The sequence below is a fragment of the Perna viridis genome, chromosome 3 (genome assembly GCF_037379345.1).
Source record: "Perna viridis isolate PV_CMFRI_1.1 ecotype Kerala chromosome 3, ASM3737934v1, whole genome shotgun sequence".
NCBI lineage: Eukaryota > Metazoa > Mollusca > Bivalvia > Mytilida > Mytilidae > Perna > Perna viridis.
In genome coordinates, this window is record NC_142447.1 from 29,016,895 (window position 1) to 29,035,954 (window position 19,060).

A 19,060-nucleotide genomic window follows, 5' to 3' on the forward strand; every position below is an offset into this window, starting at 1 on the left:
CCGCAGGGGTTGATTTGTTGTTTTAGAAGTGCATCTCTTAAAAACAGACAGAAGCTTAATATGATTAGTGATGCATGGATTTTTTAATCCAATGTTATGTATTGGGGTTTTAAGCTGGTTTGCCCACATTTAATTACACCAATTATCAATTGTTAAATGAACCCAAAAAAGGGTTTACTGACCATAAGATTGTATTGTTCCAAATATATGGGTGTCATATTTGTATTTCTGTGTATGCAGAAGATTTTGTTTTCACTGTGTAGTATCTTTTTAATATATAAATGTACAAAAAGATGAATATTATATCTTTATATACTTTACTAATACTTCACTGAGGTAATTACAATTAATTTGAACAATAAATTTAACAATATTGAAAAGTAATGTACTATTATATCAGACAATCATTAGCACATATAAATTATTGAAACACAATTTAAGACACATAATTTTTAAAACAAAATATATGAAGCAGTAGCACTATACAAAACAATGAATTTACAAATTATGCATATTTCATCACAAAATATATTTAAATAAGCACTGATTCATATCACTCAAATACAATATTTACCATGTCAATCAGAAATCAGTCTTTCAGAAGTAGATGGCATGCTGCGTCGGCGTAGTCTACCACGTTGATGAGTCTTTGCTGGTACCTGTCTTTGAGTAGCTGAATTCTGGTGTCTATCACAATGTATCTGCGTCTTTATGGTGGGCGAACTCCTGATCCTGCTGCGTACTGGATGATGGTGCATTCTCTATGATCTAGTACATGTTTTGGTGGGCATGCTGAACTTTCTTCTTGATCTTGTTGTGCAAGCCTTCCAGGTGGGTGGTGGTGCGGGCTCCCTCGGTATGGTAGTGGTTCCATAAGATACGAGGTCCTTCAACCCAAAACTATGTCGCATAGTCCGTGAATGATGTTGTGTCAGGTACGTTGTCAGCTTCTGCGAGGTCTTCAAGTGCGTTGAGCCATATGTCTTCAACTAGGCGTTGTGGCGGACCATGGAAATACCAAAAAATACCCCGAATAGACCCTTTTGTGCTAACAATGGGTTAGTCGATGAACATGCGTACAGCATTCTCAATAAACATTTCCACGAGGAAAATTCTTTTGTTCTACTCATGCCCTACCTCGCGGAAGTGTATATTGAGCATGCTCATCAACTTAACACAAAAGGGTCTATACCCCATAATATCAAGAATACCTCAAAATATACAGTTGAACCTCCAAATTGATTGAAATATGTTTTATTTGATGAAAGATAATGGTTTTATTCAGTTTTTTTTTTTCTTGATTTTTTTTTCGACTAACACCCGGAAATTAATGTGACCTGTTACGCAATGCTAATTATGATTGATAATCGATATTTTCTTTGATGTATGTTGACTTCGATCACGTCTCTGTATCAATAAATCGAAGTATTCAAGAAAATGTTTGCAATTTCAACAAATAAGTTTAGCGCTGGACACGCGCTGCATTAACCTTTGATGTCATGGTCAGATCTACAATGTTCGGTCAAGCGAATCCAGATGTGTGGCGATAATTACGGCGGTAATTTCGGTTATAGGTTTTATTGTTAATTATATCTATCTTCTATTGAAAAGTTATTGTGCGAAAATATTTGTTTATACGATGATTTGTGACTAGTTATTGTTAGATGTTGATGATTTGCTCACAGGTAAGATATTCTCGATGTAGAATAAATGCAATACCGAAGATCAAATATAGATCAAATTACTCCAGCAATGCTGGAGGTTGTCTGGCAAGCTATTTTCTGACTTGGTGCCATCCTAACCTCTATAGCATCTGACACGTTGAAGGCCATCGCAAATGTGAATTAGCTAAACGTGTTTTTTGAAATATTTGAAGTCTTTTATTTACCTGAAAGAAGTATAATCTACCGGAAATCGAGCGATAACAATCATAAATATTTGTTAAATACCTAGAAAACATTTGTAATGAAGACAGTTGTCAAAATTACCAGCAATTTTGAATTAGGTCACTAATTTTACGGAATACAATATGTTTTTTGACAAAACGAACTTGAAGTTGGTAAAGGCAATTCTTTGGTTGATTTGATTTGTTCGTTTCGCAAATTTTAATATCCGTTATTTTATCAACCGGAATTACACACTCATCAAGGCTAGAAACCGCTAATTCCACTTCCCATAGGTTTCTATGCTAATTTCACAATATTCAATGGCTTCTCTGGACTTTACCTTAACTTTAACCTACAGAGGACTATATATCAGCATGATTCTACATATGTCAGCTCACAATCCTCAGAATGGCATGTGAGGTTAGCAGACCTGCAGTGCAGTATTGGTCACCGGAAGTGAAGTGTCTATAAATAGCATGGGAAATCTCAGTGTTTTCACAAGATAGGGGTATATTTAGAAATCATTATGGAGATTAGGCTTCACATCACAAGAAGCAAAATGCACCTATAAATTGTACAGAAATGTTTTTCCTTTCAGAAACTGTTTATTTTTTTTTAAATAAGATGAGAACTTTTTTCACAGCACTATGAGGAACAGGGGTAATTTCTGCGTAGGACTATTTTTGCCTACGTTCTAAATGCTCATTGGTTGAATTGGTGGTCTGTAACCGAAAACGCTAAAACCAAAGACGAAGTTCATTTTAACTGCTTTTATAAAGGATTCACTGGGTTAATTAAGTAAATATTTTGGTTCGATTGAACTTTAGAAAGTTAGCCAACAGTCCGAGTTAGAGTTTTTAAATGTTTTATTTATAATTTGTGAGAGGAGTTTTTGGTATGTTATATTCTCTGCACGTTTTGTATCTTTAGTTAGCTTACCATCATGACCCGCTCTTGTAACATCGAGCGTTACGTATACTTATGTTAATTGTGAATCATTGCACCATCTATATAACAGCATAATAAACGATATTTTTAGAACAGTGGATTAAATATTCAAAATAGTGGAATGCCTAGCTCCTGTTAATTATTTGGTTGACTTTTTCCGGACTGGTACTTTAACAGTTGAACAACGTGTCCCCAGTTGTTTACACCAAAATATTTCTGACTGGAAATCCCTCGTAGAAACTGTATTAACAAGCAAAGATTTTGGTAAACCCATCTCCTTGGGTAATTCATTTTTAATGTTAACATGAAAATTATGAAGAGACAGTAAAATATACACAAAATGGAAGTATGTTTCTCTTTCCACAGACAAGTACAAATTTTAATTTTGGCTGTGATAAGGCAAAATCAGTGAGATCAGGCCACCCTCTTCGCCTAGTAAAACGATAGCGGCCCGAGGTTCTCCTCTAAGGGACCGACCATTTAACTTCAGAGAAAGGGGGTCGGATTATATAAATTTAGATTTTTTTTTTTAATTTCACTTATTGCAGCTAATATTTGTTTCTATATTTACATAGCGTTCAAAAGAAAATGTTCTGTTTCCTAATACCACAATATCTTTTTCTTACCTTTCCTTCGCAAATTTCCCCCTCAAAATTCAGGATAATTTTTTTAACAAAAAAAAAAAAAAAAAACCAAAGCCCTCCCAAAGCTTAAATAGTCAATAACCAGAGGGGTACTCAGAACGTTTTGTCATACATAGACTGGGGCTATTTTGGGGGATCAAAACTTTCAATTTTGGTATTTTTTTAGGGGGGGACAAAATTTTTATCAGTATTTTCTGGAAAAAATCTAGGGTAATACGCATTTTGTAACGTTCTACTTCAAAAAAGTAAGGGAAAATTTCCTACAAAAATGCTTGTCTGTTTTGTTTGTTGGGGTTTAACGTCCGAGCAGCAATATCCCAGCTATATTCAGACGATGAACATGAAATTGATGATAAAATGAACATGAAATGATGATGAAATGAAAAAGGGATGGGACACAAGAACAATGGGGTCGACAAATCTAGATTGCCACTGAAAATAGGGAGAGGTGGGTAGGGTCGGGCAATTTAGCCTCTTGTGGCCCCACTAAAATGTTTAGTTTAGACCAAACCCTTTGATCTCAGTTTCCGCTACGTACACAGATGACGTTTATTTTTAAACAATCCTGATTTCGAGGATTTTATACATCGCATCTATCTCAAAGAACTTGAGATAAAGGATGCTGCAGACACTGTAAGGTCAGCCTCATATCTTGATCTACACTTAGAGATCGATGGAAAATGAAAACTGTTGACCAACCTATACGACAAACGCGGTTTTCATTCCGTACTGCCAACTTTCCTTTCATCTGTGGCAACATCCTTTTAGGACCTGCGTATCGAGTTTTCATATCACAACTCATACGCTATGCAAGAGCTTGCCGTAACTACGCAGACTTTTTGTACCGCGCTAGACTTTTTACAAATAGGCTTCTGGAACAGGATAATGTTGCTACCAGATTGAAGTCATCACTACAGAAGTTTTACGGTCGTCATGATGAACTCGTGCATCGTTACAGTGTATCCATCTGCATCATGTTCACCTTGTCATACAACATAGCTTTCCTTACTTCTTTCGTCTATTCTGGACTGAACTTTTTATTTGCAAGGCGGCGGGTGTTCATATAGAGAGGTAGAAGACGCTTATCCTACCGGTGTACCTGGACCATACTCCCAATTTATAGTTGAGTTCGAGTTGCTCAGTAACTTTTGTTTCTTTGTACGTATTATTTTGGTTATTTTATGTTCTTTGTTGTGTGCGTCTGTTTTCCCTGTCTTGTCTTTGTCACTGGATTGCGTTCTCTTGATTTCCGCTAGAATATTGGTTCCCTTGATTACAAATGTACCCTTACTACCCGTAAACAAAAAGTTTTAAGAGTATACCAGATAATCTTAATCTGAAAATTCATAATGTTATTTAAGTGAAAGTAAAATATTAACATACTGTAAAAATTGCGTTTAGAGTCTAAACATAATCATAAGCACCATTTTTGTTCTCACTTGGGAACATATTTAACCCTAAACATGTGTCAATACAATTAAACGTTTAGGTTTTGAATGTGTTCTAATGTGTGCTTGTCCTGAACACGTGTATTTCTAGTTTTCATCTTACTGAACGTTTAGCTGATGTTGGACAATTTACTATGATCTTTTCATGATGTACCTTTTTCATTCCACTATTGTAACAGCTTTTTTTTCTGTTCTTTCATCTATTGGAATTTGTTGAACAGACCTGTTGTAAAATCTTAATAGGCCGCATACAGTACCAGAAAGTTGTATACAAACTGCTTACACTGCATATAAGAAAGCAAACTATGCAGGTTTTACTTTCACTTTACTTTCATTTGTAAGTGGAATTAAATTTGTACATAAGTAATATCTATGAAACAGATTTCAGTGAGAAAAGATATAACAAGTATGCTGACTAATCATATATATTTAACTAAATTATAGTACATGGAAAGTTGCCATTTCAAATACAAGTTATTCACATCTAATTCAAATGTCCCAATACATCTGGATATGTATATCTTCTCTATGTAGTGTCAGGTCCCTATCAGCCGCGACATAAATGTGTTATTATTGCAGTTGTTTTATACCTTCCTGAAACATTAAAAACATTCCTTAATGTATGGACATCAGATGATCATTTTATATCACCCTGAATGTGCTTCAAACTTTACCCATGAAAGCTCTAAACATTTAATCCAGTGAGGCTGTGAACAGTAGTGCACTTTTAAATGATATAGCTTAACCTCTCATATGCTGGATTATATATCATCCAAATAATATGTGTATATTTGGAATAACATAACCTATTTTATCTTTATTAAGAAACCCTGTAAATATAAATAATCTACTTTTACAAAAGGAGTAGATACTAAATTTCCCTCTCTACCTTAATATGTTCATGTTCATAAATGTATGTAGCTATAATGTGATGAAAGTTGTGTACGTACTTGCATTGTTTGGTCGGTTTGCAGGCTAGCCAAGTCAGCTTATTCCTTAGTTTCACAATAAAGGCATTGAACTGTTAGTTATAACCTCTGATGTGATCTAAAATGAAGGAGTAAGGATTTACAGCCAACCCAAGCACATGTTTACTGCCATATAGCATTAAAGAAAGTTCTTAGGATAGAATGCAATTTAAAAATTAACGAAAAAAGTAATCAACTAAGCAAAAATTATAATTTCAATGTGAACAAAAAACATAATGAATGTATCAAATAAAGAATTCTAATCATTCCTACCTTACCAGAAGCAATATCCAGTCTTAAATAAGTCAATTTTCACATTCTCATTTCTCTTTGTCCTTGCAAATGGCGCGGCAGTATTCAAATTGGTGCACATGTTCAATTTACAGTTTGTTTGTTTATTTGTTTGTTGGGGTTTAACGTCTTAGCAGCAATATTTCAGCTATATTCAAACGATGAACATGAAAGGGATGGGACACAAGGACAATGGGGTCGACAAATTTTGATTGCCACCGGAAATAGGGAGAGATGGGTAGGGTAGGGCAATTTAACCTCCTGTGGGGAGCCCTATGGTTCCTACCCCATGCGAGGAGCGTGGCATATTTCCCAACACGGTTCACCACTATAGTTTGCGGTCAGGTTTTCCGTATCATAGCCTGACAACCCCAGCATGTAACACGCCAGGGGTACCCCATTCCACCACCTGGGACACAAATCCCAGTTACTCTGAGGGCAGAGCGCCCTAGCCCCCGGCTGGAGTTCTGAACACTGTTTAGTCGCCTTTTACGACAAGCTTAGCGCTGCTGCAGGCCTATTCTTTTAACACCCGAACCTGCACGGGGCTCAATTAACAGGAAGTGTTTAATACCTAAACACGTTTAAGCACATATCTATTGACATGTTTAGCTTGTGTTCCAAACCTAAACATGTATACCAAAACTGACGTTTAACAAAAAAGTGTTTTGGGTTGGAACATTTCCGGACAATGTTTAAGTCTAAACATGTACTATTTTGTCGCTTTTACGACAAGGTTAGCGCGCTGCCACTGACTTATTCTTTTGACACCCGAACCCGCACGGGACCTATTCTTAAAATAGTAAATGGAGAGAAGATTTCGACTTCACACATTTCCTCATGATACATGTGATTTAGATAAAAAGAAACACAATTAACATCGAAATAAAAGGAGCCCTATTTTGTTTTAGACCTTTTATTACTATATTTTCGGTAATATTCTTACCAGTGTCGACAACTATAAAATGTTACATATTTCAATCTTCCCGCTCTTTGTAACTTTCCTCTGGTTTTAGTTTACCACATGACCGACACGTTGTACTTTATCTTGTTCATGTGACATTCCGAAGCGATAACGTCAGGATATTTTCCTTTGACCTCACCTTTGACTAAGGATAAGAAAAAATCCTTACAATCACAATGACTGAACAGGAAAAGGGGATTTATGAGTTCGGTAAGTTTGTTATTTTTAAGTTGAGTCATTAAATAGTTATTTAAATCTACACTTCACTGCACAGGAATACATACATGTAACGCCGATATTTTATCATTTTTCTTGAAGTGAAAGTAGAACTAAAGCAAAATACACGCGTTATCAATCAAATACAAATTTGTAAATAACATGCATTATACACGTGGTGTAAGTGGATGAAGTAAAGGGTAACTGGGTGCATAATCTTAACTAGCTGCAAGTATATAAATACAAAGTGAACAAACATACAAATAAATATAGCATAAAATTACATGCACTTGCATTAAAAATTATTGTCATGGCATTTACAAACTAATCATCAATACTGTATTTGTAATAAGCATCATTTTATACAATGTGTTTACTACGGTAAACACAGATGTTCAGTGATATATTTATCTTCTGCAGATGACTTGATTCCATCCATTATCATTACAGGCTTAACAAGTTACCACTTGTTAATTCGTGTAGGTCCGCCTCGTCTTTAAGTTTATCGTTATTTAACAAACTAGGGGCCGATTGAGGGGTGTCCATAATTATTCCTAGTTTACACTATATGACATTTACATATTCAGCACAGATGCATGTGTGACATTTTATAAAGCGTATAATTGCTTAAAATGATACCATTGAAAAGTCTTCATTTATTAATCACACAATATATTTTTAATAATGTGAACAATAACGCCTAAGTTCCACCTTTAAAATGCCAATTCTGAATTTTTATTTGTCTAGACAAATAATAATAATAATAATAATAATAAAAAACAATATTGCATATTTTTCAAATACGTCGAATATCACCTATCTAAATTACAATTTGACTCATTTTGCAATGGAAAAGAAAGGGATGCCATTTTATATCATTATTTTTTTAAATGCAGGACCACTGACAGATAAAGATGTTGTTGTTTCAATACCACAACCCGGGAATAAAGACACCGAAGTTCTGATAGTAGATGAACAAGAAATTAGGTTATCGTTCCAGAAACAAGGAAAAATTCCGGATCCAAGAGTTCTTATTCCTCAGCTGAGAGAAATGGAGTGCCATGAGGATGACATCTACATCTGCGCGTACCCGAAGTGTGGTTAGTTAATTTTCAAGTCTACAGGCATATGAGAGTTCAGTTAAGGAAAAAAACCGTAGGAAACAGGGGTCACATCTACATGTAATACCAAAGTAGAAAAGGCAATGTTACGATAAAAACGAAACAATAGACAAACAATAAAGAATAAATTACCGTAAAAAAGCAAACATGTGCACATCCGATACACGTACAGGAAAAGATAATCTTTGTTTCATGTAGCTGTAACATAACTATAGTGATTAATTTGTCCTGACATTTTGCACGTCCAGGTAGATTGACTATGGTCAACCGAAAACAAGCCGATACTTCATAAGCTAAATATTAGCTGCAACACTGATATTTATTCAAGGAAGGAAAATAATCCACCCTTTCAAACTCATTGTTGATATACTTACTATTTGTTACGTACGTAAATGTCAAAATTTATTTTAAAAAAGGTTAATTTTAATATTAAAAATATTCGATATAAATTTGTTTGTGGAAATTATTTTAATTTTCGGTATATGCATTATAGGTACACATTGGGTGTGGGAAATGTGCCAAATGTTAATCAAGGGCAAGGCAGAGTACTACTCGAAAGCGAAGGAATCGGTAATGCTCGAGTTTCATCTACCCGAGGAGTTTAAGGATTTGCCACGTCCAAGAGTATTAAACACTCACTTCACACCTATATGTATGCCCAACCAGGCTATACAGAAGAAAAATAAATTCATTCTTATCCATCGAAATCCAAAAGACATAGTTACCTCCCTTTATCATCACATGAAAAAATCCAAGTTTAATTTAGATGAGTCTACGACATGGAATGATTTTTTACAGTATATTTTACAAAATGGTAATTATATGTTACTTTAATTTACATGAACTACATCCCTTGGAAATGACTCGCATATTAGTTCTACTTTGGTCGTTCTTGACATGTTTTCTGATCTGTCAATCGATGAAATGTTAAGGCGAAATAAAAAAAAATGTTTCCTTTAACCGTGCGCATCCCATTTTCCAGTTCAAAAATAGTGAAACCTTCAGTTTTTTTGTTATTTTACAATAAGTACTGTTAAAGTCAGAACGTAATGTTTCTCGTAATGACTCGATGTAAAACAAATATTAGAATACAAGTATACCACTACATGTACCTACACATATTTGTCAAAAATGTAACAGGAAACACATGGTTTTTTTAACCGAAAAAAAAAACTATCAGGGGATAATATTTATTTTATTTGTCGGGTCATACTAATAAACGGGTTATTTACACAGATTTGTACAGAGTATTTATCTGCCCCTGTATGACGACTCCTGCAAAACCTAATGGACAGACATGCTTATGCTCTATAAGACATTGCGCATTATTAATATGATATTGTCTTTATTATTTGGTATACCATACAAACTGAAATAAATTAGAAAAATATATACTTGTTGAAATTTACCGATGAAAATGGACTTAAACTGTTACATTTGTAGCAGTTGAAAGCGGTCATGACTTGTGCACTAGAAAGGAAATAAATAATTGACTGATGCGTATTTTTTAGACAGAGAAGTTAGTTCAAACTGGATATTTTATAATAAGAAATGGTCGGCGTTTAAGTCTTCGCATCCTGAAGTGCCGTGCTTGATAGTTAATTATGAGGGCCTTAAAATGGTAGGTCATACTGAATTATAATTAAAGGCAAAATATGTATTTAAGCATACATTGCCTGAATATAGCTGAAATATTGCTGCTCGGGCATTAAACCCCAACAATCAATCAATCATGTTAAAGCATGCAGGATTAAGAATTATTGTGAATAAGTCTAAAAAAAACTTGTATCACGCAAAACAAATCCCAGAAAATCGTAAACTGTATACTATCTATAGATTATCGCGTAAGGACGTATCATTTTGTGCCAGCCAGTGGGGGAGGGGCCGGAAGGGACTCCTCATCTCTGACCAATTAAAACAGAAAATATGTATTTTCCCTCTAGCTGATTCAGAAATAAACATGACTCCCTCTACTTTGTTGCTGACAGGATTTCAGGCCATTGCAGGATTTGAAATGTTTAACTGAGGGGATGAGTGAACAGGACGTGTTTAGCTTGCCGTAACGAAGTAGATTTTTTGTATCGCGCTAGACTTCTTAGGTTCCTGGAACAGGGTAATGTTGCTACAAGATTGAAGTCATCACTACAGAAGTTTTATGGTCGTCATCATGAACTCGTGGATCGTTACAGTGTAACCATCTGCACCATGAAAACTAAAATTTTCAACGTGTCATACTTTTCCTTTCCCCTTCCGTCTACCCCGGACTTGACTTTTTATGAGCAACTCGGCGGGTGTTTATTGAAAAGCGGAGGACGCTTATCCTACAGGTGCATATGGGCCATGTTTTTAGTGGAGTCCGAGTTGCTCATTTATTTTTGTTCCTTTGTATATATTATTTCGCCCCGTGCAGGTCCGGGTGTTAATAGGCCTGCAGCAGCGCTAAGCTTGTCGTAAAAGGCGACTAAATAGTGCACCACTACGGTTTGCGGTCAGGTTTTCCGTATCATAGCCTGACAACCCCAGCATGTAACACACCAGGGGTACCCCATTCGACCACCTGGGGCACACATCCCAGTTGCTCTGTGGGCAGAGCGCCTTAGCCCCCGGCTGGGATTCTGAGCACTATTTAGTCGCCTTTTACGACAAGCTTAGCGCTGCTACAGGCCTATTCTTTTAACATCCGGACCTGGACGGGGCTTCCGAAACCGTTAAGTTTAACCAAATTCTGACCTTGACAAGTGTTCAGTATGATGTGCCCCTCTGCGGGTCCGGGTGTCCAAAGACTGGGCCCGCAGCAGCGCTAAGCCGGGGTAGGGCGCTCTGCTCACAAACCAACTGGGTTGTGTGCCCCAGGTTGTGGAATGGGATACCCCTGGCGTGTTACATGCTATAATATGGAAAACCTGACCGAAAATCATAGTGGTGCACCGTGTTGGAAAAGCTGCCACGTTCCTCGCACTTAAAAGAACCTTCTGTGGTGTTCTCCCGGACTAGGAACCATTGGGATCCGCCACAGGAGGCTAAATTTCCTGACCCTACCTACCTCTCCCTATTTCCAGTGGCATTCAAAATTTGTTGACCCATCCCAATTTTCATTTCATCATTTCATGTTCATTTAATCACCTATTTCATGTTAATCGCCTGAATATTGCCGAAATATTGCTGCTCGGGCGTTAAACCCCAACAATCACTCAATTGTGTAGAGGAAATGCATTATTGTTGGTAAACCATTACCGGATGGTGCTCTCTTGCAATAGGACGGGTGCTGTTAGCCGAGCAGGACATGCTATCACGTGATGTTACTTCCATTTTTAGGGAGTTTATATTGCTTGCATTGTTTTACTTACCTTCCATCTCTTTTATTGGATCGTCTTTGTTTCCTATTTTAATCATCCAACTTTTGACGCTTCGGTATCCCCCCGATATTTAGGCTCGTTTTCACTTCAACATACCTTATTTATCTGTGATATCATAATTTATATTGTTTCGTCTACAATGCTTTTTAACTTTTAGCATAAATTATGATTCAACTATATATGTATAGTTGGTAATTTTCTCTTTTTGTAGGGGACTTTAAGCGTTAAATGATTGTTTTCATTGAATTTTAACTACTTATTTTTGTCTACTTACTTTCTCATTTTTACAGGAACCTGTGAAAACATTGTCTGAAATAGCCAAATTTATAGGTTTTGAAAGAGAAAAGAACTTGCTGAAGGAGATTTTAGATAAATGCAGCGTGAACAAGATGAAGGAGGAGGAGAAGAAACGAGACACAGGCACTCCTGTTGCCAATTCAGAATTTGTATCAAATTTATATAGGAAAGGTCAGTCCATTGTATGTTGAATAGATAAAATGAACGGATATTGTGAAGTGCAAGAAAAGCACCAGGGTATAACCTAAATACAAATTAGTAAATACTTTCAGAGATCACCAAAAAGGGTCTTCAACAAGTACAAAAACAACTTTAATTAAGCTCTGAAAAAACTGGACAAGTAGTAAAATCCAAAGTAAACAAAACGATGATTCTTCTTCAAATTAAACTTAAAAGTGAAATAAGGACACATTAATGACTGGACAGGGGCTTGTTAATCAAGTATTATAAGGCCCTACACTTAGTATAACCAATGCCCTTCAAGGTAAGGTAAAAAAAAATGAAGTAAAACGAAAAAACAAGCACAAGATAAAATTCAATTTTGTAAGTTTTTACCAAAAAAGTACTTCATATCTGATGTCGCTAAAACTTTGGAATATCTGGTTGACAACATTTTTGGGATATTTGTTCCCGCAGACCATCAGAATACCTATGGAAACGAACTGTGTACCACTCTTGGTCGATCTATTCCAACATTCGTATAACGCATGATTTTTAAAACGTGGCTACTACACAAAAAGTAGATGAATTTTCTCTGAATAATTCTTTAGTTTCAAGGATGACCTTAATCAAATCTAATCTAACCAAATGAAATTAAACGAAATGACTAATGCACCGTCTTCTGCCTCATACCAAGACTTAACTTGTACATTTATAATGCAGTCGATTGATATCAAAACTCAATGACTCAAGGGATTTTCCCCTTTCTTCCTAGTGGCAATATTACTTCATCTTCAGCCAATGGAGTATATGTTTCACAGTTGATCCGTTATTGTCGAGCCTTTGTTCTGTACACGGACTCTCTCTTTAGAACACGGGATTGTCAAATAAACTTCTTAATACGAAGTATGTTAGCCTTTGTTAATATCATTACTGCAGACGTTTTACGGTCGTCATCAGAATTTGATAGGCTGATACTAGTGATATGTTCTATATCACAAAAGATACAATATATCATGTATATCTGCAATTAGATTCCACGTCTTACCGGATTGACAAACTACTGAACTTGACACCTAGTGGCTGCAAGTGTAACTCCTTTGACATTACTGTATCGGAGCAAGTCAAAATAGATAGGTCATCTGATTCACTTTGGTATTTTCGGCATTACTGTTATTTTGTGATGGTATTGAAATTATATTCATTTCTCTTGAAATCTTGTTACTTCTTGATACGATGTCATATTTTGGCACGATTTGTTGCGTGGTTATTTCAAGTTCAAGATAAAATGTTCCAGTTTTTTTAATATCTTAACAACCTTCATCATCATTTCATTTTCATTTTATCATCCACTTCATGTTCATCGCCTGAATATAGCTGAAATATTGCTGCTCGGGCGTTAAACACCAACAAACAAAACAATCTATTGCGGATAGTTTGCGCATTATTTTCTTTATATACATAATGATGTCACTACCGGTTATTTGTAACAGCTCATCGTTAGTGTCGTTACTAACAGTATCTGTAATTGTTTTCAGTCCTTTTGTTTACACATAATCATTAGAGAGATATTGCTAAGATGAACAGTGTTAAACCGTTTTTGCATTGAAATACAGAACACGAGAGAAGAAATATCATCAAACAATACAAATCCAATAAAACAATGATCCAATACTTTTTTAAATACAATTGCCTTCATTTAATTTATGCTTAAACAGGTGTAGTTGGTGACTGGAAGAACCAATTTACCGTAGCTGAAAATGAACTATTTGACGAATATCTCAAGCGAAATCTGTCGGAAAAAGAACTGCATTTTGTATATGAGTTATGAATTTTATCTTTAGTTACTTTGTTTAACATGTCATTGTTAAATATATCAACATTTTATTTCGTAGTTTCCATGTGAAACATATATTTCTGACACATCAATATTTTATAATATTGCACGGCAGACATCAGCTGTTTACATTCATTATTAGAGTGAATATCAATTGGTTAATACATCTAGGTACTTGCCTAAATTTGCACACTTTAAAAAAGGAAAAAAAACAAATACGTTAAAAAGTGTTTAATAATATACTTGACTCTACCAAATTAAATGTACTATACCTATATATATATTAAATCGTGATGAAGAGCAACTCACTCAGTGGAAAATTCTTAAAATTTCTACAGAGAAATGTAACAAAGTGAGTAGGTCAGCTTGGTGCATGCAATATTATGTTTTGTGCATCTGGTCCATGCTCCCAGTTTTTAGTGGAGTCCGAGTTGCTCATTTACTTTTGTTACCATGTATGTATTATTTTATAGTTACTTTATGTTCTTGGTTGTGTTTGTCTGTTTTCCATGTCTGGTATTTTTCCCTGGATTACATTCTTTTGATTTCCGCTAGAATCTTGGTTCCCTTGATTACTCATTTAAAAGAGATATCGACCTCGGTCAATAATTTAAACAAATATCTAGAGTTTAGTCGCTGCCACAACGGGTGAACCAAAAGCATCCAAGTTCTTTCCAGTCTGAAAATCAGAATTGTCCGATTCGATTCATATGATAAATTATTTACCTAAATTTTCAATATTACAATATTCGAAAGCGCTTCATTCCCTGTATTGCACTTTGTAGTACTTTATGGTGCTGGATATGGCTTTCTTTTTCGATATATGTGGTTTTGAATACCTCTTGCATCCAATTTATTTTTGGATTTAAATCTAACTATGCATTTGCTTCTGATACTGCTAGTGAGAGATTAATCCTCTTAACACACTACTCTATATCCTTTTAATCATCGCCCCGTACAGGTCCGGGTGTTAAAAGAATAGGCCTGCAGCAGCGCTAAGCTTGTCGTTAAAGACGACTAAATAGTTTCTTTTCATTTCATCAGCATTTCATGTGCATCGTCTGAATATAGCTGAAATATTGCTGCTCGGACGTTAAACCCCAACAATCAATCAATCAACCTTTTAATCATCTACTTGCTGACTTATTCCGTCACTCTTATGAGGCTAACTTCATGGCTGATCTGATCCAAAAGAAAGAACATCGTTTATCTAGCTCCTTTAATCCCATTTTCCGTTGTATAGATGACGTATTATTGTTAAACAATCCTAGTTTCGGGGATTTGATACATCGTATCTACCCCAAAGAACTTGAGATAAAGGATACTACAGACACTGTGATGTCAGCCTCTTATCTTGACCTACACTTAGAGATCGGTGGAAAAGGAAAACTATTGACCAAACTATACGACAAACATGATGACTTTTCACACAGTATTGTCAACTTTCCTTTCTCTTGTGGAAACTTCACTCCGCACCTGCGAATGGAGTTTTCATATCACAACTCATACGTTACGCTCGAGCTGGCCGTAACTACGCAGACTTTGTATCTCGCTAGACTTCTTACAATTAGGTTTCCGGAACAGGGTATTATTGCTACAAGATTGAAGTCATCAATTTTTGGTCGTCATCATGATCTCATGGTTCGTTACGGTGTATCCGTCAGCACAATGAAAACTGATTTGTTCCTTTCCTCTTTCTTCTACCACGGACTTGACTTTATATGAGCAAGTCGGCAGCTGTTTCTAGAAAAGCAGAGGACGCTTACCCTACCAGCGCTGCTGGTCCGTGCTCCCAGTTTTTAGTTTAGTCCGAGTTGTCATTTACTTTGTCACTTAGTATATATTATTTTATTTACTTATAGTTCTTTGTTGTGTTTCTGTTTTCCATGTCTGGTCTTTGTCCCTGGATTTTCATTCTTTTGATTTCCGCTAGAAATTTGATTTGTACATCATAATAGAACGCAGATATGGAGTGGTGTGTTTGTATTTATATTTGGCTTCCTATTTCCATATTTTTGGAGGTTTTAGGTACTTCTCATATACGATTTATTTTTGAATTAAGATCTTCCTGTGTATTTTGTTTTAATAATGGTGTTGATGAGAGGTTAATCTTTAAAACACGGGTGCAGAATACCTGAATTTGTGATATTAATATGAGTGAATATTTTGTATATTTAATAGTCGGAATGTAAAATATGAATTAAAACTAGAAAACTAGAAAAAAAAACTACAAGCAAAGCTCACGAGCGAATATCCCATATCCCTTCCACAGACCAGCAAAGCTCGCTAGCGGAAATCTAATATCCCTTCCGACTCGTGCAGGTCCGGGTGTCAAAAGAATAGGCCTGCAGCAGCGCTAAGCTTGTCGTAAAAGGTGACTAAATAGTGCTCAGAAACCTAGCCGGGGGTTAGGCGCTCTGCCCACAGAGCAACTGGGATGTGTGCCCCAGGTGGTGGAATGGGGTACCCCTGGCGTGTTACATGCTGGGGTTGTCAGGCTAAAATACGGAAAACCTGACCGCAAACCATAGTAGTGCCCCGTGTTGGGAAAGATGCCACGTTCCCCGCACGTTAAAAAACCCTGCTGTGGTATTCGATAGGAGTAGGAACCTTTGCGCTCCGCCATAGGAGGCTAAATTGCCCGACCTTACCCATCCCCCTTTTTCCAGTGGCAATCAAAATTTGTCGACCCTATTATCCTTGTTACCCATCCTTTTTTTTTCATTTCATGTTCATTTTATCATCCATTTCATGTTCATTGTCTGAATATAGCTGAAATATTGCTGCTCGGACGTTAAACTCCAACGAACAACAAACAATATCCCTTCCACAGAAACCATAAGGCTAAAATATGAATCAATCCGTCAAACAGGAATGATGTACCTACAACTTTAAATTTGGATCACTTTCTAAAATAGTAAATGCACAGTGGGAATTTGGAAATAAAGAGTCTATATAAATTTTGTTAATTTGGATTTAGTGCTGTACTAGGAATTGTAGTTCAAGAGATGAGTACTCTATATTCGTAAAAGACAAAGTCCACGTTTGCTATTGAAAACCCCTCCAAAATTGATTGATTGATTGTTGGGGTTTAACGTCCGAGCAGCAATATTTCAGCTTTATTCAGACGATGAACATGAAATGGATGATAAAATGAACACAAAATGATGATGAAATGAAAAATAGGATGGAACACAAGGATAATAGGGTTGAGTAATTTTGATTGCCACTAGATAAAAGGGGGGATGGGTAGGGTCGGGTAATTTAGCCTCCTGTGCCGGAGCGCAAAGGTTCCTACCCCTATCAATACCACAGCAGGGTTCTTTAACGTGCGAGGAACGTGACATCTTTCCCAACACGGTGCACCACTATGGTTTGCGGTCAGATTTACCGTATTATAGCCTAACAACCCCAGCATGTAACACGCCAGGGGTACCCCATTCCACCACCTGGGGCACACATCCCAGTTGCTCTGTGTGCAGAGCGCCTAGCCCCGACTAAGTTTCTGTTTGTTTGTTGGGGTTTAACGTCTGAGCAGCAATATTTAGGCTATATTCAGACGATGAACATGAAATTGATGATAAAATGAACATGAAACGATGATCAAATGAAAACGGGATGGGACACAAGGACAATAGGGTCGACAAATTTTGATTGCCACTGGAAATGGGGAGAGGTGGGTAGGGTCGGGCAATTTAGTCTCCCGTGGCGGAGCCCTATGGTTCCTACTCCGGGAGATACCACAGTAGGGTTCTTTAACGTGCGAGGAACGTGGCATTTTTCCCAACACGGTGCAACACTATGGTTGGCGGTCAGGTTTTCCGTATTATAGCCTGACAACTCCAGCATGTAACACGCCAGGGGTACCCCATTCCACCACCTGGGGCACACATCCGAGTTGCTCTGTGGGCAGAGCGCCCTAGCCCCGGGCTAGGGTTCTGAGCACTATTTAGTCGCCTTTTACGACAAGCTTAGCGCTGCTGCAGGCCTATTCTTTTAACACCCGGACCTGCACGGGGCACTAGGTTTCTGAGCACTATTTAGTCGCCTTTTACGACAAGCTTAGCGCTGCTGCAGGCCTATTCTTTTGACACCGGACCTGCACGGCCCCCTCCAAAAAAAAAAAACCAAAACAAAACAAAAAAACAAAACAAAAAACTATATATATATACAGGTCTTGGAAATGAAAGAATGATGCACATTGTTAATATTTTTTTAAATCTGGTGAAAATAAGAGTAAAAGACGGTACATTTCTGCGCAATGGTAGTTCATAAGGAATATATATTATGTACATCTCAGAATAGGACGATATGGAAACTCAAAGAACCCTAATAATATATTTCCATTGTGTATCTCCTGTTAAAGAGCATACAATAAATAAGTTTAACTTTCCCCAGTCAAGCGATTACAAGGATATGTAATTCCTTCAGAAAATATCCAGAGTTGTACACAACAGAAAATGCTAGGGTACAGAAACAAGTTTTGCTAGCATCACCAAATAGAATACATTGTATATGTAAATGTCCTACAAGTCCCGAATTATTTAAGTATTGTATTTGTTGCATCAAAAGAAAATGTTGTTCTACAGTTTCTTAAGCATTTGCATAGTTACATATTGCTTCATTACTTTTTGTTTTTTGTTTTTTTTGTTTCTTTTTACCTAAGACAAGAATCCAATGTTAACAAACTCGCATACTGAATAATTAGCGCTCGCTGTGGTGGATTTTTTATGTCTCCCCTTTCCCCTTTGAAAATAACCTGTAAATGTAAAATATCATTTTTAAAAGCCGCAATTTTTGGGAAATTGCAAGGTCATTAACTGTTTCGAAGTTTGTTAAAATTACAGGTTATATTATGGAAGGTACCTTTTAAAAGACACCCTCATGAAAATATCAGTATACTTTTAATGGCTTCTTAAAAAGCA

The 19,060-nt window shown here is 36.4% G+C and overlaps 1 protein-coding gene and 1 long non-coding RNA gene across 2 annotated transcripts; one reads left to right on the forward strand and one right to left on the reverse strand.

The window, feature by feature from the left end:
• Positions 1-5,240: 5,240 nt before the first annotated feature.
• On the reverse strand, positions 5,241-7,270 carry LOC148621760 (uncharacterized). Its single transcript, XR_015921236.1, has 3 exons — positions 7,132-7,270; positions 5,877-5,973; positions 5,241-5,520 (listed from the first exon to the last, which is right to left on the reverse strand). It is a non-coding gene; the product is annotated as an uncharacterized LOC148621760 (long non-coding RNA).
• Positions 7,204-14,185, forward strand: LOC148621761 (sulfotransferase 1C2-like). The gene is made up of 6 exons (XM_088576440.1): positions 7,204-7,359; positions 8,262-8,465; positions 8,980-9,300; positions 9,998-10,107; positions 12,133-12,310; positions 14,017-14,185. Exons 1-6 carry the CDS (start codon positions 7,326-7,328, stop codon positions 14,127-14,129), a joined length of 960 nt encoding a protein of 319 aa, XP_088432566.1. The 5' UTR covers positions 7,204-7,325; the 3' UTR covers positions 14,130-14,185.
• The last annotated feature ends 4,875 nt before the right edge of the window (positions 14,186-19,060 follow it).

Excerpts from the sequence above, each read along its gene's own strand:
- LOC148621761 (XM_088576440.1), top strand. The coding sequence starts at position 7,326 with ATGACTGAACAGGAAAAGGGGATTTATGAGTTCG. Across the intron at positions 8,466-8,979 it reads CTGCGCGTACCCGAAGTGTG|GTACACATTGGGTGTGGGAA; the intron begins GTTAGTTAATTT and ends TATGCATTATAG. Across the intron at positions 12,311-14,016 it reads ATCAAATTTATATAGGAAAG|GTGTAGTTGGTGACTGGAAG; the intron begins GTCAGTCCATTG and ends ATGCTTAAACAG.